At 39.9% G+C, this 23,328-nt stretch overlaps 1 protein-coding gene across 1 annotated transcript in view; it reads left to right on the forward strand.

Annotated features, from left to right (window-relative positions):
* EVC2 (EvC ciliary complex subunit 2) overlaps positions 1-23,328 on the forward strand; it is a 1,983,677-nt gene that overhangs the window by 1,898,201 nt on the left and 62,148 nt on the right. Inside the window, exon 21 of the mRNA XM_044056208.1 lies at positions 13,861-13,962. Coding sequence (XP_043912143.1) covers positions 13,861-13,962 — 102 coding nt within the window. The remainder of the gene's footprint in view (positions 1-13,860; positions 13,963-23,328) is intronic.

Consider the following 23,328-nt stretch of genomic DNA (forward strand, 5'->3'; position numbering starts at 1 on the left):
CATATGCATTAAGGATATCCACACCTCCAGGCTAGTCACCACAATGCATCCGAGATTATCCAAGTGCAGCTAACTCTGGGCAAGACCACGATCCAAACTGTAGCTTGCTACAGACCCCCCCCCCCCACCATGCCCCAGGATTCCCACTACTCATTGCTTGATACACTGGAAAATATTAGGGTACAACCTAACACCCTAATAATGGGAGATTTTAACTACCACACCATTAACTGGGAAAACTATTTGTGTACCAACTATTTTGCTCAAATTTTTCTGGAATTCATAAATTCCAATGCCTTGGATCAACTTATCCACACTCCCACCAGGGGCAGCAATATCCTAGACCTGGTCATTACCAGCATAGGCAACCGGTGTTCCACACCAGAGGTCAATTCCTCATTGGTCAGATCCGACCACAAGCTAATCACCCCAGACATCCACATCCTGCCCCCACTCCCAATTAGGGAAACCACTGTAAAAAATTTCTCCAAAGCCAGCTTCACATTTCTTAAGACAGAAGTGGCAAACTTCACGACACCCATGCAGACAGACAATAGAGGTATGACTGCTGAATCCTACACAAATGCATTTTATAAGCACTTACATGAACCAAGATGCTATCCTCCAAAAAAGGAAGCCAATCTGGTGGTCCCCTGCCATAAACAAACTCTACAACAGAAGAAAGAAACTGTTGCAAAAAAGAGTAAAATCCCATGATTGGAGGAACTCCCTGGTCAGCCTCAGTAAAAAGCTGAGATCCCTCATAAAATCCTCCAAAGCTAGTTATGAAAACAATATCACTACTGATTCTAAAGACAACCACAAAGTACTCTATAGCTATGCCAAGAATCACAGTGGCAACACTTAGATCTGCTCTGAGTTACAGCAAAATGGCACTAAATATACAGAGCCAACTGATTTTGCCAACATCCTGGCAGATAGTTTCCGTGCTAACTTTACCCCCCCCCCCTCATCTGTTAAAGGGCCCATCTCTATACCGGAAGAATGCAAAGTTCCTGTAATCACGGCTGCACAGGTAAAAAACATTCTCTCCAAAGCCAAGAACACAGCATCCATGGGACCGGACATCCCAGGCTGCGTTCTACACAAACTACAGAATGAACTGGCACCTTACCTAAGTACCATATTCAATCATAGCCTCACCTCAGGCTTTGTGCCCACTGAATGGCGCACAACAATGGTTATCCCACTTCACAAAGAGGGAACCACCACGGACCCCAGGAACTACTGCCCTATTAGCCTGATGAGCCTGGTCTGCAAGACTATGGAACGTGTCATTGTGGAACTTATAAACAATGACCTTAGTAATCTCCAGACTCTGGACCCCACCCAGTTCAGGTTGTAAAAGGCAGATCATGTCTCCTAAACCTGATAGACTTCTTTGAAGTGGTCACCATAGCCGTAGATGAGGGTAAGGTGGTTCACACAGCCTATCTAGATCTCATCAAGGCTTTCAACACCATCCTCCACTCAGAATTAGATAGACTTACTAAACTAGGTATAAATCCCTATGTTACAAGACGGGCTGCCAACTGGCTCACTGACAGAACCCACACTATGAAAGTAGCAGACTCCAAATCCGACTTTAGACCATTGACAAGTGGAATACCACAGGGTTCAGTCCTGGGTCCTCTTCTGTTTGGTATCTACTTCTCAGAAGTACAGACTAACACAGAAGGTCTTTGGCTAACGAAGTTCGCAGATTACTGCAAACTAGGAGCCATAATTGAAAACGATGTGGGCATCCTACAAAAGGGCCTCACTGAGACAGATGCTTGGTGTGAAAGCCATGACCTCAATGCCAAAAAGTGCATTGTCATCCCTTTTGGTAAAAACTCTGTACCCATGAACTACCACATAGGCGGTAGTCTACTTAACACTGAAAGTGTGATAAGAGACCTTGGGACACAGGTGGACAGTAGTCTCTCCTTTGGTAATCACATTGCCACAGTAGTCAGGAAATCCTTCTATGTGACACACCTCATCACAAATGGTTTCTCATCCAGGAAAAATGAGGCCATTGTTCCCCTCTACTCGTCACTCATTAGACCCATTATAGAGTACAATGCCCCTTTTGGTATGTACCTCACAAGACATCTACAACAACTATTAAGGCCGCAGAAATACCTCACAAAGGGGATTACTGGCCTCAAACAGATGCTCAATGCAGACCGTCTCAAATAAATCCAGCTTTACTCTGTCACTTATCGCCTACTCAGAGGTGATCTCTGCTTAACATACAAAGCTATGTCAAACCCAGAGCTGTTGGACATGCTCCACTTAAAGAAATTCCAACCCCTCTGAGCTACATGCTCTAGAGACATAAATCTTGTCACCACAATAAACAGAACATGCTGGAGGGATAGATTCCTGTCCCAGAGACTTCCCATACTCTGGAACAAACTACCTATATATATATCAAACAAAGCTCTTCATTAGCACTCTTCAAGAAAAATCTTGATGATTGGATGGGAGATGGGAAATTCACCCCGGGGATCACTTCTGTGGCTCTGCTCAACAGGGGCACATGAAAATAATTTTCTTGGGTGGCGAAAGCAAGACTGCCTTTTTGGCTAGGATTATGTAGGCTCTAGGGTCAATAGCCTGGTACCTACCTATGAACCTATATTGTACAGGAGGGTCTAGATCAGACAAATTGTTGGTGCCAGAACCATGGCCTAAAACTAAATGTGAAAAAATGCATTGTCATAACCCGTGGGAAATCGAATACCCCTGCACTCTTCAAGAAAAATATTGATGATTGGATGGGAGATAGGAAATTCTCCCCGGGGATCACTACTGTGGCTGTGCTCAACAGTGGCACATGAAAATAATTTTCTTGGGTGGCGAAAGCAAGACTGCCTTTTTCGCTAGGATTATATAGGCCCTAGGGTCAATAGCCTGGTACATACCTATGAACCTATATCATACGGGAGGGTCTAGATCAGACAAATTGTTGGTGCCAGAACCATGGCCTAAAACTAAATGTGAAAAAATGCATTATCATAACCCGTGGGAAATCAAATACCCCTGCAAATTACAAAATCAGTAACACACCTCTAAGAGTAGACTCAGAGGTGAGAGTTCCAGGTTCATGGATAGTGAGTAGCCTGAGCTTTGAACACCATGTGTCAACAGTGGTGAGGAAGCCCTTCTATGTGGTACAACTTATAAATAAACATATGGCATCCAGATCCACGGAAATTATTGTCCCACTTTACTTAGCCCTCATTAGACCAATAATCGAGTATAATGCACCATTGGGCATGTACTTGACTAGGCACTTACAGCAGCTGGAGTGACCTCAGAGGTTCCTCAAAAAGAAACTACAGGGTGTAAATAACATGTCCTTTGTGGATAAACTAAAAGCCCTATCTCTCTACTCTGTTTCCTAACAACTGTTAAAGGGTGATCTATGCCTGACCTACAAGACACTCACAAATCCAGCCCTGATAGAGCTGTTACACATCCGCAAATCAAACAGCATGAAGGTTACCCAATCTAGGGATCTAAACTTGGTTAGCAACTCAAAGAAAACATGCTGGAGAGTCAGATATGCATCTCAGAAATTGCCCCTTGTTTGGAACAGGCTATGTACTCACATTAAGTAGAAGCATTGCTTGGCCCTCTTCAAATGGAATTTGGATCAGTGGATGGCAAATTACAAATTCACACCAGTGGAAGTGCTAATGTCCCTTATGGACAGTTGGAATATGTAACATATTGAAGGTATAGGCACAAATCCATGCCGTCGTCATGCCCCTAGGGACCATATATCGAGTAAAATCAGGTTATATTGGCTAGGCCTGTAAGGACTGCTAAGGTATTATTCTAGTAATCCCGTAAGAACTCATGATAAGGGGATTTAATTAAGACAAAGGCTGAGGGCTGTGATTAAGATTGGAACAAAAGTAAAATTAGAAGGAATTTTTGAGTTACAAGAGGTATAAAAGGGAACCTCAAACAATGAAAGATGAAATAATACTGGCAAGGAGCATAAATATAAGGGAGGGATACAGTACCAGTTCACCAGCAGCTGTTAAAGCACTAGCAAAAATAATAAGAATGCAGGCAGTATAGAGAACAGTTTTTTTTGAATTAAGAAAGAAAAGGATTACTGAAATAATAAACCCATGAATATCTTCAGAGAGTTCAGGGAATATCTGAAGAATCTTTATGTAAGGGAGGATGAAACAGTAGAGTGGATATGGAAAATAGAGAAATAATCAGAAGAAATGGGAAATAATCTCTTAGCAGAGGTCACAGCATCAGTGATAGCAGATGTACTATGGCCACAACAAAATAATAAAACTAGGTTCAGATGGAATCCCAAGGGAGGTATAGAAGTTAAAGGAATCTGTGCTGATAAAAATATGGCCAGTCTGTTTAACAAAATAAAACAATTTATTTATTTATTTTTATTTTCCATTTGTTTACCGGGAAAGTCCATCTGGACATATGTCCTTTTTCAGCGGAGGCCTGGGGAGAAGAGCTCTACATAAAACAAGCAGTACAACAAGATACTGAGTATGTTAAAATGTTAACATGGACTTTCAAAGTTATTACATGATAATGTCAGCCAATAACAGATGATATTCAGAGCAACAGACAGGTTGAATTACATTGTCATAACAATGTAGAAGGTCCAGTAATACATATTTCCTGTGAACATTCATATTTACAATCATTAGACAATCATATTTCATATTTATAGCGGTAAACATCGTTAGACATTCATATTTCACATAAACATTATTTTATGGTAAGTCTTTTACCATAGATTACATGTGTGGGCAAATAATTTGTATGGATAGGAGAACTCCTTATGCCAGCAACTGAGTGAAAAAGTAGTACGCTTAGGTAGGCGGTGTTAGAAGTTGTTTAGGGTAGACAGAGGAAGAGATCGGTACTGGAATGTTAGATAAACAGAAGTAGTGATAAGGAAAATGACAGAGAGGGGGAATGTTAGTAGAGCAGGGACATAACCATCTGTTTAACAGGTGAGTTTTTAGAGTTGTTTTAAATTGTACTAGTGATACTATGATGGTGATGTTATCAGGTAGTACATTCCAGAGTTTACCTGTATAATTTGAGAAGAGGGAATCTCCCACTTTATTTTTATGTACTTTTTGTTGGTGGAGCATAGGGTTCTGTTAGCGGCGTAAGGCTGGACTAATGTTTGTAGAACAGGTGTTTTTTTTGGGTTCAAAGAGGATTTTGTGGGCCACGGTTAACTGAATATAATGTAGTAGTTGGGGGAATTCTAACCAGTTGAGTTGCTTGAGTGCATGGCAATGATGTAATCTAGTTGGTAAGTTAGTGGCAAATCTGGCTATTTTGATATAGCAGAATTTGAGTTTTAGTATCTCAGATTTTTGAAGATTAGTGAGTATGGAGGCTGCATACAGCAGGGTGGAGATTAGGTGAGATTGGTCAATAACAATCTTAGCATTTTACAATCTTTGTATTTTTAATAAAGTAATGTTTATTTCTGCATAGGGTACCTAGTTTTTTATGAACTTTTTTACAGTTTGGGAAATGTGATTGTCAAATTTAGGCTTACAGTCAATTTCAACTCCTAAACATTTGTCATGGGGGAATGAAGCTATAATAGTGCTATTTAGTGAGGTGATGGTAAATGTATTGGTGGGTGAGGCTACTTTGGTGGGTTGGAAGATCATTAGTTTGGTTTTATTGGGGTTGAGTATTAGTTGAGCATTTATCAGCCAGGACTCGTCTGCATGAAAGGAATCTTGTGTCAGTTTCTGAAGCTGAGAAAGTGGGAAAGCAACACATATTACCTCGAGTCGTCTGCATATTGGATGCGTGTAGACTGGGGCTGACAGGTAGAGGTTATTTGTAAATATAGAGAATAGACGTAGACCTAAGATAGAACCTTGAGGGGGACCCTTGGTGTCACTTGCAGAAGGGCTGATAGGGTGTGTTGCCAAGAAACAGCTTGCTGGCATCCAGTAAGGTAATCCTGGAACCAGTTAAGAGTAGACTTGCAAAAATTTAGGTCGTAGAGGATGTTTAGAAGTTTGAAGTGAGAAACCATGTCAAAAGCTTTTGACAAGTCAAGGAAGATAGAGGATACATAGTTATTTTTGTTCCTGTGGTAGTAAACAGTGTTAGTAAATGACAGTAGGGAGCAGGTGTGCTGTGGAATTGTCAGAAGCCATGCTGTGTGTTAGTTAGAACTTTGCTAGTATACAGATATTCTGAGACTTGCAGATGAATGACCCTCTCGAAGATCTAAGACAGTGGGGAAGATTCCAGGATTGTGGAAAAATGATGTCATAGTGGTATTACAAAAGGAAGGGAAGGGACTTGAGGTTGGTTGGTTGGTGCCTGTAGACTCAAGAATTTTAAACCATGATCATAAAATAATCATATAGTGGTGAAAAGTTTAGCAGCATTTTTCCCACAAGTAGTAAATATGGATCAGTGTGGTATGATAACAAAAGAGGTGAAACTGAAAAAAGAGGTAGCATTTCTTTCCCTGGTCGCAGACAAAACATTCAAAAGTGTGGACTGGGCTTTTTCAAGTGCTACATTAAAGTATATGAGATTCCCAGAGATCTTTATAATTATGATCATATAGAGAGAGAGATATAAAGGGGCTGAAGCATAAGTGAAATTAATGGGGAATATGTCAGAGCCATTTAAACACACCAGAGAGACAAGACAGGTTGTCTCTTATCTCCACAACTATTTGCTCCATATCTGGAACCCCTAGAGGAGAATATAAGGTGTTTTTTGATAAAAGGGTAATGTATGGGAGGAAGAGGATTTGAAAATAAGTCTTTATGCAGATGTCATTATCATATCCCCAAGAGATCCCATGAAAAATTTAGATCCACTTTTACATATGATTAGAGAATTTTGAGAACTGTAAGGATATAAAATAAATAAAGAAAAACATAAGCTGTAGCCTTAAATGTGAGAAGAAGAGAGAGCTTTTGGAGAAATACCCACGTATGTGGGGGGGGGGGGGGCAGTTAAAGAGTTTCAGTTTCAATACCTGGGTATCTGGTTGTGAGACACATACTAACAAGTTCTAGAGAGATCATATGCTGAAAGAATGGGATCCATTCAGGAGAAGTTGCAATGGAGGAGAAATCCCAATTTAGAACTAGGTCATAAGACCATGATTCTTAAATGGCATGTAGTTCCTAGCATACTCTGTCTAGCACAGTCTTTTTAGTCATTGCCAAAATAAGGAATACTAAGTATGTTGCAGAATTGGTGAGTGATTCTGTATTGCCAGAGGAGAGACCTGTAGTAAAAGGGACAAGACTGGTACTTTTTTGGTAGAAAAGTGTGGAATGGGAGCACCCTCCATAGATAATTATTTGTTGGCAGCGATATTAATGGCCTGGGCCAAATGTGAGCTTAAAGATTATGATGCCAGATAGAAACACCCAATAGTGGAGAGACATGACTGGCTAGAGATAGTGTGGAAACAAAACTAGGAAATCTAGGAAACATGCAAGTAGGAGAGTTGGTATGGGAGGGAAGTAAAATATAAAAATAAATAAATAAGTATCGCAAGGTTGGCGAGAAGTAATATTCACAGTAGGAGGACAAATGGAAAATAAGAAGAAATAAAAAAATAAAATTCAGCAGCCTGGAGATGGTACCAGCAGAAGACAGCAGAGAAATTCTGAGGTTAAATATAGAAGGGCAAGAAACAACTGGAATTGGAAGAATTCAAAGGGAAATATGATATATTTACAACTCTGGGCACTTAAACAAGAGGTGAGCAATTTAAACTATGGAAAAATAAATAGGAAGTAATGCCAGATTTGATAAACTGGGTACAAAAAGCTAAAAGGGGGTACAATATCACAAGTATATAAAGCATTACAGGAAATTGATAGGGAAGAGATAGAGCATATGAAGATGACGGAGAAGAGTTGTTGGATAAAGCAATAACATTAGATAGGTGGTTAGACATATGCTCAGTCCCAAAAAGTCTAAGAAAGTGAGGAGGTCCACATATTTGCATGGATATGCTTAAACTGGTATTTATATATGCACTGTCAAGAATATAAGTAGAATCTACTTAGAGGCTTCAGAACAATGTTGGATTTGTAATAAGTATCAAGTCGGAGGTGTCAGCATATCTTTTGGGGTTGTGCAAGTTTGGGAGATTTTAAAAGAAATTTAAGCACCTTAAGAATGACTTGCCAGGACAATCAGGAATATTAAAAAAGAAAAAGAGTTTTTATTAGGATGGAAATTTGAAGATAAAAGTAGAAACAACATACTAGGGCTAGTCTAGATTTTAATGTTTGCAGCAAACCAGCTGATAACAAGAAAGTAGAAAACATTACCTGAAAATAGAGGATGTGAAAGAGTTGATTGAAATACTAAAAAAGGGGGAACAATGGTTATAAAAGAAACAAAAAGCCAAATTTAACATACTGTGGCAGAAGTGGGAAAAAAAAAACTGTGAGGAAAAAATAAAGGAGAGGGAATGGAAAAGGAGTATCCACTGGTGCTTTAAACTGTAAATAGTCTACATAGTTATAGACCCATTGTGAAAGATAGGAATTTGAAACATGCAGCAAGATTCATCTTTGCTAATCTTCATTTTTTTGTAGTGTCATGCATTCATTTGTGAAATATCTAAACAGATGTATAAGTGCTGTAATACATATTGGGAAAATAACGTAAATAATCTATTGATGTAAGCAACATAGTAAATGTCATTTGGAGGGAACAAATATAAACTCTATCTTTGGGCTGTAACTTCTGTGTAATATAAATAAGTAACACTAAGGAGGCAGCTGCAGTGGACATAAAAAGTGTACACACCCCTGTTAAAATGCCAGGTTTTTGTGATGTAAAAAAAATGAGACCACGATAAATCATCACTTCAACAAAGTATTAGTTTAAGGGTGTGCACACTTATGCAACCAGCTTATTGTGCATTTTTTTTCCCCTAACAGATTTGTTTGCTTTTCAATTGAATTGTACAGGTTATAGGTTACATTAAAGGTGGGAAACCAATCTGGTGGTCCCCTGCCATAAACAAACTGTACAACAAAGGAAGAAACTGTTGCAAAAGAAAGTAAAATCCCATGAGTGGAAGAGCTCCCTGGTCAGTCTCAGTAAGAAGCTGAGATCCCTTACAAGATCCTCCAAATCTAGCTACGAAAACAAAATTGCCACTAATTCTAAGGACAACCGCAAAGCATTCTATAGCTATGTCAAGAATCTCTATGGGAGCACCCAGATCTGCTTTGAGTTACAGCACAAAGGCACGAAAATTACAGAACTAACCGATATTGCCAACATCCTGGCAGATAGGTTCAGTGCTAACTTTAGCCCCCCACCCCCTAAAGGGCCCATATCTATACAGGAAGAATGCAGAGTCCCTGTAATCACAACTATGCAGGTAAAAGTTGCACTCTCTAAAGCCAAAAACACAGCATCCATGGGATGGGCCAACATCCCAGGCTGCGTTTTACACGAACTGGCTCCCCACTTAAGCGCCATGTTCAATAATAGCCTTGCATCAGGCTTTGTGCCCACTGAATGGCGCACAGCAACAGTTATCCCACTCCACAAAGGGGTAGCCACCACTGATCCCGGGAACTATCGACCTATTAGCCTGACGACCCTGGTCTGCAAGGCCATGGAACGTATCATCATGGAACTCATAAACAAAGACACTGGTAACCTCCAAACTCTGGATCCCACCCATTTTGGGTTTGTGAAAGGCAGATCATGCCTCCTGAACCTGATCGACTTCTTTGAGGCAGTCACCAAAGCCGTAGATGAGGGTAAGGTGGTTCACACAGCCTATCTTGACCTCACCAAGGCTTTCGAAACCATCCCCCATTCTGCAATTATAACTAAACTCACTAAGTGAGTTTACTCACTAACTAACTCACAAAGGCGGTGCCTCCACCGACCCTGGAAATTACCGGCCCATTAGCTTGACAAGCCTTATCTGCAAAGCCATGGAGAGGATCATAATGGACCTCATAAATAAAGACATAGGGAATTTGCAGACTTTGGATCCAACCCAGTTTGGCTTTGTCAAAGGCAGATCATGCCTTTTAAACTTGGTTGACTTTTTCGAAACAGTCACCAAAGCCATTGATGAGGGAAAGGCAGTCCATACAGCCTACCTCGATCTGGCGAAGGCCTTCGATACAATACCCCACTCGGGTATCATTGAAAAACTCATCAGCTTAAATGTTAACCCATACATCACAAGATGGGTTGCAAACTGGCTGAGTGACAGAACCCACAGGGTCAGAGTTGCTGGTGCCATGTCAGACTCAAAGCCTGTCACAAGTGGTGTCCCACAGGGCTCAGTCCTGGGCCCACTCTTGTTTGGCATCTACTTTTCCAGTACAAGCAAACACAGGAGGGTTATGGCTGACAAAGTTTGCAGATGACTGCAAACTGGGCCATAGTAGAAAACACATCTGACACAGATATCCTTCAGAAGGGTCTCACAGAAACTGATAACTGGTGCCAGAGCCATGGCCTAAAGTTAAATGCCAAAAAATGCATAGTCATACCCTTCAGGAAAAACAAGGTTACCCCTAGCTACCAAATAGGTGGCAATCCACTGAGCACAGAAGAAGTTATCAGGGACCTGGGGACCCAGGTTGATAGTAGTCTGTCATTCGACACCCATGTAGCCAAAGTAGTTAGGAAGACCTTCTACATTGCCCACCTTATCATGAAGGGATTCTCATCTAGATCAAGGGAGGTCATGGTCTCCTCTACTCATCACTCATCAGACCAATGATTGAGTACAATGCCCCATTCGAATGTATCTGACTCGACACTTGCAGCAGCTGGAGAGGCCACAAAAGTTCCTCACCAAAAGGATAAAGGGTCTCAAAAATCTGTCCTATGCTGCCCGACTGAAAGAACTCCCGCTCTATTCAGTCGCTTACCGCTTGCTCAGAGCTGACCTTTGCCTAACATACAAGGCCATGTCAAATCCAGATTTGATGAATATGCTTCACCTCAAAAAATCTAGATCCATCAGAGCCACAAGGGCGGGAGACTTAAACCTCGACACGGCTATTAATAGGACGTGCTGGAGGGATAGATTCATCACCCAAAGACTCCCTATGCTGTGGAACAAAACCCCGGTATATGTGAGGCAGAGCACCTCGCTGGCCTTGTTCAAGAGAAATCTTGACCAATGGATGGGAGATCGCAGATACACCCCAGGGATTACCTCAGTGTCACTGCTCGACAGAGGCACAGCAAAATAATGGGTATAGTTCCCCATACTAAAGGGGTGGCGTAAGCCACAAAACGATGGGCTAGGCTTGTAAATGCCCTCAGGCAGATAGCCTAGTATGAACCTATGAACCTATAAACTAGGTGTAAATCCCTACATCACCAGATGGGTTGCCAACTGACTCACTGACAGAACCCACACTGTAAAAGTTGCAGACTCCAAATCTGATCTCAAAGCAGTGACAAGTGGAGTACCACAGGGTTCCGTCCTGGGACCTCTCCTGTTTGGTATGTACTTCTCTGAAGTACAGGCTAACACAGAAGGCCTCTGGCTAATGAAGTTCGCAGATGACTGCAAACTAGGAGCCATAGTCAAGTCCCCAAGTGATGTGGACATCCTACAGAAGGGCCTCGCTGAGACAGATGCCTGGTGTCAGAGCCGTAGCCTCAAGCTCAATACCAAAAAGTGCAGTGTCATCCCCTTTGGTAAAAACTCTGTACCCATGAAATACCACATTGGCAGCAATCTACTTAACACCGAATGTGTGATAAGAGACCTTGGGACCCAGGTGGACAGTAGTCTCTCCTTTGATAGTCACATCGTCACAGTAGTCAGGAAGTCCTTCTAAGTGGCACACCTCATCATAAAAGGGTTCTCAGCCAGGAAAAAAGAGGTCATTGTTCCCCTCTACTCGATACTCATTAAACCCATTGTAGAGTACAATGTCCCTTTTGTAATGTACCTCGCAAGACATCTGCAGCAGCTGGAAAGACCACAAAAGTACCTCACAAAGAGGATTACTGGCCTCAAGCAAATGCCCTACATTGACCGCCTCAAAAAACTCCAGCTTTTCTCCATAGCATATCACCTACTCCAAGGTGATCTCTGCCTAACATATAAAGCTATGTCAAACCCAGAGCTGTTGGACATGCTACACTTAAAGAAATCCCAACCCCTCTGAGCTACATGCTCTAGGGAACTAAACCTTGTCACCACAATAAACAGGACATGCTGGAGGGATAGATTCCTGTCCCAGAGACTTCCCATACTCTGGAACAGGCTACCCATTTATGTCAAGCAAAGTTCTTCATTAGCACTCTTCAAGAAAAATCTTGATGACTGGATGGGAAATAGGAAATACACCCCGGGGATTACTTCTGTGTCTCTGCTCGACAGTGGCACAGGAAAATAACTTTCTTGGGTGGCGTAAGCTAGCGAACCTTGTTGGCTAGGCTTACGTAGGCCCTTGGGCCAATAGCCTAGTACCTACCTATGAACCTATGAAACATTTTGAAATGATTTATTGTGGTCTCATTTTTCTATATGACAAAAACCTGGCATTTTAACAGGGGTGTGTACACTTTTTATGTGCACTGTATGCCATGTATAAGGATTGCACAGGAATTGTAAGTTAAATATAATTCATGAAAATGCTGTTAATATGTGTATTTACAAAAAACAAAAACGTTACTAGAATGTGCTGTGAATCATAATTATCTAATTTCAGGTAATATGGTAATGAATTATTTATTTCTTAACTTTAGTTGAATTGTGGCACAGTTATACTATTTGATTCTATATATCCTCATCATCCATTTAGTTTTGCATTGATGATTTCATGTTACAGTAAACCTACAGGAAAAGTACATTTCTTCAGCTTTGTTTAGCATGTGAATCTCCTTTAATCATCAGTTTTAAAAGTAAGCAGGCTGTGTAGAGAAGTTTATAATGTCAAAAATAGTGCTCTTCTTTTGAAGGTGAACCTGGAACTTTGTGTTCCTAAGCAAAAAAGAAGAAAGTAATATATATCTCTGGATGTGCACAGACTACACAACAGGAAATGTACTTCTTATGATTTATAACTTATTTTTATACGGTTGACTGTAAAACACACTTTTGTAAGTGGGATCCATAAAGGCATTTCTTAATTCATCTGTACATTATAGTTAGAGGCCCAGATTCCAAGAGACTTGATCTCAGTGTACATGATTTACTTTGGCTTAATACACTGGAGTACACCAGAATAACTCCCTTTCACTGAGAACAAGTTTGTTGGAATCTGGCCCCTGGTAAAAGTCTGCTTGACGTTGACATAATGTCTTGAATGCTGGCAAAATGGTTTAAGGTGCTTACTTTACTGATAAATGGTACAAGGTTTGATACTCACTTTTGAGGGAAATTGGCTAGGGTGAAAATGACACCCACAGGCAGCTAGTTTAGTACTATAAGAACCTTATAGATGGGTGTTGTATCAGAGTAAGTCACTTACACTGAGAGCCAGTCTTTTGGCATAAAGGCAGGTTTACACTGTAGCATATCACTTAAACTGAGAGCAAGTCTTTTGGAATGTGGCCCATAGTGTCTGATAAATGAGGCTATGCTAATGTACAGCTCTAATTAGCAAACTGATGAAGCAGGCTTTGTTTAGTACGTGTTTAATCCAGGTATCATATTTGAAATCTAATTTGAGCTTAACAGATTTTCATCTTATTAACTATGGTTTCATTTCATATTTCTTGTATTGCTCAGACCTTTAAATTATATGCACATTGTTACATATAAATATTAATATGAAAAGTGATGGGGTTTCTGTTTTTTATTTTCTGTTTTTTAAGGAAACCTGAAACATCTGCAAGACTTCTAGATGTCAAGCTAAGAAAAGAGCTTATAGACAAGTATATGGACAAAACATGCATTTCAAGCTGGAAAAAGGGAAGGTAATAGAATTAAGAATATTTATTTTTACTGCAACTGTCTTTCAAAAGGACAGGAAAGTGTATATAATTCAAGAACAATTCATCTGATCAGGTAACTTGCTTCAAAAAATATGCCAAGACTCTGGAAATGCATGTATTAAAATTGCTTCTATATTACATAATCGAACTTTTAAAAGTTCGAACATCATATGGTCGGCAGCATATGACTGAACTTTTAAAAGTTTGAAAACGTAATAAAAACAATAAACCAAAGAAAAAACCTACCTGAACGGTTTAAGCTGAGGGGCAAGCCCCCCTGCACCCCCCATACCCCCCACTCTTTAAATATACCAACTCCAAGATCGCACTACAGTGCAGAAAAGGGAAATCGTCCCATTCCGCACTGTACAGAGATCTCTGTTGAAATGTTCGAACTTTTAAAAGTTCAATCATATGGTGTCGACCATATGACGTTCGAACTTTTAAGAGTTCGTCAACGTCATATAGACCCTTAAAATCACACACTGTAAAATGAGATGGTAGCCATATATTATGGAAGCCTAAGGCACAAAATTATATCTTGGGAAAACATAATACTGGTTAGTATTAAATAAGAAATACAGCCATACATCATTCAGTCTAAATGTATGAAACGGTTTATATCAGTGAAATAAGTTTTGAGATGACATAGTAATGTTAAAGGCATTGTACATTTTGTTCGGGAGTATTCACAGAATGTGTATCTTCTCCATTCTGAGTGACTTAATATGCCCCCAGAATATACAGACTGTAAACTATAAATTGCACAAGTAAAAAATACTTTTAATCATATCCTGGTAAGCACAGGTCCTGTAGAGATTGTTGCTTTGCTTGTCATTCATAGAAACATAGGAATAAAACTAGACACGTGATCACTGGCACCATAAGATGCCTAGCCATATATACACTCACTCAGACAAACCCAAAAGTTCTTCTCAATAAACATAAGTTGCCACCATCAGGAACAGGAACATCATTCCAGGACAAGTATTTTTAGTCATACAAAATGTTCTGGTACCTCGGCTTCTTGCCTTCTAATGGAAACCCAAAAGTTCTTGCTACCCCCATCAAGCATTCAATACTGTTGACCTCCCAGACTGAGCAGGAACTTACACGATAAGCCTGGTGTAGTTTTATTTATTTATTTATTTATTTAACATTTGTTGACCGGGAATGTCCGACTAGGTTTCACAGATCCTGTTTTCAGCGGAGGCCCGGGGAGAAATGCTCCAAATGCATGTCTTTGGAATGAAGTTGTATTTGTCCATCCAGCCATGAAGACTAGCTGTAAAGGTACCCAAAGAAGTGTACATAACTCAATAACAATTCATATAGCCAAACAAATAGTACTTTACTTGATCTGTAGTGGTATATATTCATATAGGCAAATTTATGCATGTGCACTGTGAGCAGAACAGACTTGGAGTTTCTGTGTTTTAGGAAATCTTGTCACCATCATAATGAATCAGGAGACACACATGCTTAACTCAAGGATTAGTAGTGCAGGAGATACAAAAAAATTGTGTGGCATATGTCAGTTCTAGACCATTTTTTCAGTAGTGGGCTGTCCTTGTAGGTGTAGTCTTGAGCTCTGACGGTTCAATAGAGCTCTACTATAAAAGAAATAGCTCTGTGCAGTCTTACTCATATAATTTTTGCTAACAAAGGCAACAGCCACTCCAGTTTCTTCACTAGTTCATCGAATATTCACTGATCTATCAACCTTGATAGTGGCATATACCATATTTCTATTTTCTATAGATATTAATGGCATCTCTCAGTAAATATATGAAAAGGGCTGCTGTGGGCTTCAGATTTCTTCATTTTTTGAGATGATCATAGTGTCTGTAGCTATTAACACTGAGATCAGTTATATTCTTTCTTTGCTCCCTCTTCTACTCTCTTTCCTAAGAAAAAAAATATTCTCAATGGAAAAAAAACTTCCTAAAGAAAATCAAAACAGAAACATAGCAAGTCTGCTGCTGCTAAGTCTAGAAAGTGGAAAGCTATGGTGCAGACATACAGTTATACAGTTCAGTACAGGGGCAACATGATGGTGATCCAAGGACACATGACTAAAAATCTGGGTGAGACCACTCCTCTCTTCCATTGTTAGCATTCCCATGCACCTTCCTTCTTCATAGGATGATGTTTACTATGGATTCCTGATCTCCTAGGTGTATCACTGCTTCATTATATATAGCACAACAGGGATAAGCCTCTGCAGTAATATATCGTGATAATTAACATGACAGTTGCAGTAGTGAATGTGATATTTAACGTGATAGCTGCAGTAATGGATTTAATACTTAATGTGGCAGCTGCAGTAATAGAAGTGATACTTAACATGACATTTGGTGGTGTTTTGTGTAAAAAAAAAATGCCCAATGTATGAACTGTTTTTTAGCACCATAAGTGGCACCAGAATGTGTGTTTGTGTTATCTGTCCTGATTTCTTTTTGTAATATTTAGTAGAGGTATTCTAGTCTTAGATGTTAGTACAGATATCTCATATCCAAAACAAATTTGTAGATCTTCAGATTCAATCCCTAACTTCGAGTCTCTGGTACTTGAGAAGCAGGAATTTGCCCTTCCAGCATCTAAAGTGTCTTATGATGCTGTGCCTGAAATTGTTTATGCCAAGTTTGCATAAAACTGTTTTGCCTTACTCAAGCAGGAGGCCATAGCATCAGTAGCCTTTTTTTGGCTTCTCTCTGTGTGGTGCCTGGATATGGGAAAAATACTGTTTCCTCCTTTTTAATTTCTCCAAGTCTTTTGCATTTCTAAAGACATGGTGGGAGTGGACCCCATTCTTAAGTCAAAGTATGATTAAAGTTCATGATATTAGTATTGTTTTAATTTTTGATGTTATCCAGAAGTGCTCTTCACAGCACCCGCAGTATGCCCAGTAATGACTCCTTCTGCAAATCGTACAAGGTTACATGTATCGGTAACATATCTAAGTATGATTGCAAATACTTTTGTACAGGACCTGTATCTCCTACTACTACTGGAGCTGTCTGGGAGTCTTTCTTCTACATTGCCCTTGTTTCTGCCTTCAGATCCTGGTATTTTATGACTTTGTGTCTCTTTGTACATAAGACACCATAGTCATGCATGTAGCAGTTTCAATTATCAATGCTACTTTTGCCTTCTTTTCATGGGCTATTCTATCTTGTTTTCTGTTGTCTATTTTTTGAACTGTTGGTAATGGATAATCCCATGTGATATAAACTTCATCATTTTCTATGATGCTTTGTGACTCATGTTTCCAGTGTTTTTCAGCTACTTCAGCGTTATAATGTTTGCACAATCCTCAATGCAATAGTCTTTCCACATTATTATTCCTTTCAGTCCTTCTGCCATTAGTATATCACAACCAGCAAAAAGATGCATAACTGTTTCCAATTCTATTTTACAAAAACTACATTTTTCTGTTTCTCCCACATGTTCAATGGACTTTGTAAAGCAAAGTGTATGTAGTCCACTTCTTGGACCACCAATATTAACCTTTCGTCTTTTGGTTTAAATTCACTTCTCTTTAACCATTCCTACATTCGATCCTGATCAACATGAGGTTGTTACAAGAGCTTTCTATACTTGCAACTATATTTATGCATTTTACACCTTTCTTACCTTCTCATCTGATCCTTCACTTTATATTTTTTTTTTTGGCACATTCAGTTGCTGCCTGATTTTATCTACTGGTTTGATTTCCATTCTTGCTTGACACCGATATGCTCTGCTAAATTAAGCAAGGGAGATCATCTTAGACTTATTCTCCTCATGTTTCAAAACTTTCACTACATTTGGGTCTTGTGAGGTCAGCAGATATGTATGCAATCCCACAATTGCAGATCTATACGTGTAATCAGTTTCAAGGAGGCGCGTACCTCCTTCAGAACGGGGAATATGTAATCTTGGTATGCACTGAGTTTTATAAATCATCTGATGAGCCTTAAGCACCCTTCTTGTTTTCCTGTCCAACCTATCCAATACCTTTTGGGGCCAATCAGTCACTCTAAAACTGTAAGTTAGGGCAGGAAGAGCAAAGTGGCTTATAGCCTGGACTTTGTTCCTAGATGTCAACTGTTTTCAATATTAATTTACATCTTCTAAAATATTCCTTACTAAGTCTGATTTGCATTTGTTCATGTTTTATTGTTGATCCTTCATCAGTTCCCAAATATTTATACACTCCGTCTTGTTCCAGTTCTTTTATATAACATGCCTGTCCCAAACTGATGTTTTCTTGGTGCTACAGCTTTCCTGCCTTAAAGGTTGCTTTTGCACATTTATCAAGACCAAATGACATTCTTGTATTATCTGAAGAAGTTTTGACCAGGTGGAGTTGTTCCTCATATGATGAGCTATGCATTTTTAAATTATCTACAAAAAGAAGATAAGAAGTCTTTACACTTTTTTGTTTTCTGGGAGCCAGATTGTAACCATAACCTAATCTGATAAGTAGACAACTTAATGGGTTAAGGGCAAGACAAAAAAGCAGCTGTGACAGAGAGTCACCTTGGAATATCACCTTTGAATTTTTATCCCTGGAATAATAATTTGCCCTTTATCATGACTTAACTGCAAAGTGGTTTACCACTGTTTCATGATCGCTATAATGCAGTCAATCAGTGTAGGATGTATCTTATACATTTTTAAACACTCTTGTTCAATAGTGTCAAATGCTTTTTTATAGTCTGTCCATGCCATACTAAGATGCTTCCCCTTTTTACTGTTCTCCATTATGACTTTATTTAACAACAAATCATCCTTTGTCCCATATGACTTTCTTTTATTACCCTTTTGTTCGGGTCTATATTAGATAAACGAAAGTTTATCTTAACAAACGCTAACATGAGCGAAAATCCTGGAACCCAAAACCGGAATTCTGAGATCGCAGTACAGTTAAGATGGGAATATTCGCCTTTTCCTCACTGTAATGCGATCTCAGAGTTGGAATATATATTTAGCGAGGGGGTGGGGGGCACAGCCCCCCACAATTGCAGTTTTGAGTTCCGGGATTTTTGATAATGTCAGCTTTCGGTAAAATAAACTTTGGTTTATCTAACATAGACCCTTTTGTTCTGTTGCAGTAATTAAGTTTTCTTCTAAATGTCTATAAACTCTATCTGCATCAATTCCAGTTTATAGTTTATACATCATTGGAAAGCAAGTTATTGGTCTATAGTTTTTAGGATAGCTTGCAGGTTCGCTTCTAAGTAAGAATATTGATTTTGCTATTGTTAACCAGGCTGGTGTCTGGTCATGATGCACATATAAATAGTTGTTAATCATGTCTAAATATTTATGTAAAGATGTTAATACTTTTAGTCAGAAGATAGGTACTGCATCTGGTTCTGGGTTTTTCCATTTGAGAGCTTTTCTTAACTTTGCATCAATCTCTCTGGCCGTTGCATCATTCTATTTCATGTCTTGTACAACTTCTTATTCTTTTACTTCTTTTGTCCATTTAGCATCTTTGTTATGTTCCACAGGATCTCCATAGATATATCTCCAAAATATATCCATTTCTTCTTTTTTGGTGGTGTTTCAGTTCCTTTTGCCTTATATCCCAATTTTCTATAAAACATTGTTGGGTCATCAGTAAATTGCTTATTTTGTACTTTTCCTTTATGTTTATCTGCATTTTGTCTAAGTTTTTCTGCCTGTGCTGAGATATTTAATTTACTATTTGCAATAGTGCATGATAGATCCTGATTTGTTCTGATACTGCACATTGCATTTATCACATCTACCTTTCTGAGTATTTTTGTTGATTTGTTCCCTCATCCAGTGGCACTTCTTGCCTTAATTGCTTTATAGTTTTCTCTGTTTAATGCTTCTGTGATGGCATTCAATTTCCCTCCTTCCTTTCCCTTACTACCCTGTGTTTTTGTGGTAAGACTTTATCTGTTATTAATTTATGTGCACAGTAATATATCCTATTTACTTTCGTTATATCACATGAATATGGGCAGGGCTAATTACTTTGTTCATTTGTTTTATAAGACTTCTAACCTTTGGGGTTTTATTACTTTTCTCTAGTCCATTTCTTTCATTGATCTTAAAATGTCTGTCCATTTCTATTAAATGAAGCAAATATTTTCTTAGATCATTTTCTTCTAAATTAAGGGCATATTCTTTGTTCTGCATTTCCTGCGGGCATTCTCTAGAAAGTTCCAGAGCATCTTCCTGTGCCACATGCTCTTCAGTTTCATCTTGTGTCATCCATTGCTGCTTCACTGGTTTATCCTTAATTTGTGTATCCATTGCTCTATCCTGCTGTGATGCTATCTCAGTTAGATTTTCAACACTAAATCCTTTACATCCCAGGTAGTTCATAATGACGTTTTCTGTTTTTTTAGCTTCTCCATTACTAATCCTGTGTTTTGCTTTTCCTCTTTGTTTTCTTATTTTTTGTATTGTAAAATTTTCCATTTCTGGACTCCTTGGCTATATTTCTCTTCAAATATCTTTAGTGCTGCTCATTTTATATTGATTAGTTTTGCTTTCTCCTTCACATAAATATTGCACGATATTAAATCTCTTTTTCTTTCCAATGTCCTTATTTCTTCATCAGATTTCACCTGCTCCTCCACTTTCTCCTTACTTTGGAGACTCATTGATGTTCTTCATGTTTCACTGTTGTGGTCATCACACTTGGGTTATCTGCCTGCAGGTAGCCCTCAGTCGGCCTGAATACCAGAGACTTAGTATTTCTCTGTCAGATGCTGTCACTTCTTCCTTGACATCAGGTCGTCAGGGGTATAAAAACAGGCAGCTGATGCCATTACATCAGTCTTTCTTCCCGAGGAGGAGCCCGAAACAGAAGTAGTTTGCAAGTACCAGTTGGCAGCTACCTGAATTTTTCATTTTTGAGTTGAATAATCCTGAAGTCTTCTAACGCTAAGTACCCCGTCGGGGATCCTTTTTTCTTGCTCTAAACGATGTCAGAAAGGAAATACCTCACAGAGATTTTCATTCTTATTGCGTTACCTGTTTAGGCCCAGACCACAAAGTCCCTCGTCGGTTTTGTGCATTGTTTACCGCCCGAACCATTAGTTATCGGGCTCTCTTTGTCACTAAATTCTTTCACTCTCGATCTCCGTATTCTGAAATGGCTTCAGTAAGCCATCCGACTACCAATCTTCTGAAAAAACATACGGATAAAGACAGAGACAGACCGCATAGGTCCAAAACTTCCAACGATGCTTCCGTTAAGCTAGTCGCCAGTCCACCAGTACTCAGTGAGGTGCCTTTGCATCCCTTGATGCCCACTTCATTGTATTCACAGGCCTCTGCTGAGACCCATTCAGAGTCTGGTATGCCGCGAGATGTTTCTTCGACTATGGAACCAGCGGATGTCTCTACCTTGGATGGGTCTGGAGCTGCTTTGCAGGCACCAGCTTCTGAGGCAGTTTTTTGCTCTACCAATATTCAAAACAAACCAACGACTTCATTTTTAACCAAAACTACTGAGTTTCTTAGGCTCAGAGTACACACTGCGCCTAGAAAACTGGCAACCAAAGCACATGCTCGGGTACCCATGCCACAAAAACAAATGCTTAGAATGGCTGAAGACCGTATTATACTGATTAGGGGAAGCCAGTCTTCCCCTGCAAAGAGACAAAGAATCCAGTCCCCTTCAGGTTCTACAGAGCAGGAGTCCGATGACTCTGACCTTTCTGATTATGAAGACATGCCCTTATCCACCTATGAGGATTCAGATGCAGAGGAATCCATTCCCTCTGCCTCCTCTCCAGAGGATTTTTCTTTTGGTGAAACCTTGCATACTTTAAGAGAGCATTTCCATTGGGAATGCCAGGACTATCCTCAGTCCAAAAAGAGACTCAGAGAATTTTTAGAGTTGCCTCAGCACAGGCCTTTAGCTATACCCCCTGTCCTGGATGTTGCAGATGATTGTTTTCATGGAATCTAGTCTTACTCTAGACACTTTACCTCCTGCCCCTAGGAAACCATACAGGTACTACAGAGTACCTGATGCTCTTAAGTTTCTTTTCAAGAATCCTACTGCTGACCCAGAGATCATTTCCCAGGGGCCTAAAGGTATTAAGGCTACTACAGCCAAAAATCCCATCCCTTCAGACAGGGATTCCAGAGCTTTGGACAGATGGGGTAAGAAGGTATATACCTCTGCAACCCTTGCTATCAGGGCATTGAATTTCCAGTTTCACATGCTGAAATACCAGCAACATATTATGGAACTTATTAAACAAAAAATGGTAACTTTTCCAGATTGTGCAGAAAGCAAAGAATTGCAGGAGCTTATGCACTCTGCAAACCAAGTTAGTAAGCATACTTTGCAGTGTGTCTTTGATGCTCTAGAAGCATCTTTCAGGGCAGCATTTGCTGACTCTGTACTGAGAAGACATGCTTGGCTGAAGGAGCAGACCTTGCCAGATCATGTCAAATCTAAATTACTAGACGCTCCTTTGAATAAGAACTGTTTGTTTGCCACCAAAGCAGAAGAGGTTCTTAAAAAGATGGAAGGAAAAGCTAAATCTATGCAGATTGTTAAAGAATTCCTACAAGTACAACCCCCCTAGATTCAGTAGGCATTGCCCTTCAAAACACTGGTCCTTTCCAGCCCCCTTCAGGCCTTCCCAAACAAGACCCAGGGGAAACAGACCACCAAGACTACACTCTCAGGGTATGCAGAGATCTAAGCAATGGAGGGACCCCACCCCTAAAGCAGGGAGTTGTAAGCCACCTCCTTATGGAAAAAACTTACAATGACTTCTTCATTCTGTTTCCCAACCCTGCCCAATTGCTTGTGCCCCTAGGAGGAAAACTTGCCCTTCATGCAAAAAACTGGATGTCCATTACGTAGGACCGATGGGTCCTCAATATTGTTTCCCAGGGGTACAAATTTTATTTCCATTCACTGCCAACCCCAAGCGGGTTTCCAGACCTTCCTCCAAACCAGTGGGCAGAGGCTCAAAACCAAGTACTTTCCCTGCTCAATATCAGAGCTGTTCAGCCTGTTCTAGTAGAACAGAGGGGGGGGGGGGGCAAGGATTCTACTCCAGACTCTTCCTGGTACCCAGGAAAGAGGGCTCTTGGCACCCAATCCTGGATCTTTCAATTCTTAACACCTTCCTGGTGGTACCAAAATTCAAGATGCTTACCCTGCAACAGCTTCTCACTATGTTAGCCAAGGATGCCTGGTTAGTCACCCTAGACTTAAAAGAAGCCTATCTGCACATCCCCATAAGGGAGTCATACAGGAAGTCTCTACATTTCAGGGCAGAGTATATGCATTATCAGTTCTCTGCATTTCCCTTTGGCTTATCTACCATGCCCAGGGTATTCACAACATGC

The sequence above is a fragment of the Protopterus annectens genome, chromosome 14.part0 (assembly GCF_019279795.1).
Source record: "Protopterus annectens isolate FY-2018-M chromosome 14.part0, PAN1.0, whole genome shotgun sequence".
In the NCBI taxonomy this organism is placed as follows: domain Eukaryota; kingdom Metazoa; phylum Chordata; order Ceratodontiformes; family Protopteridae; genus Protopterus; species Protopterus annectens.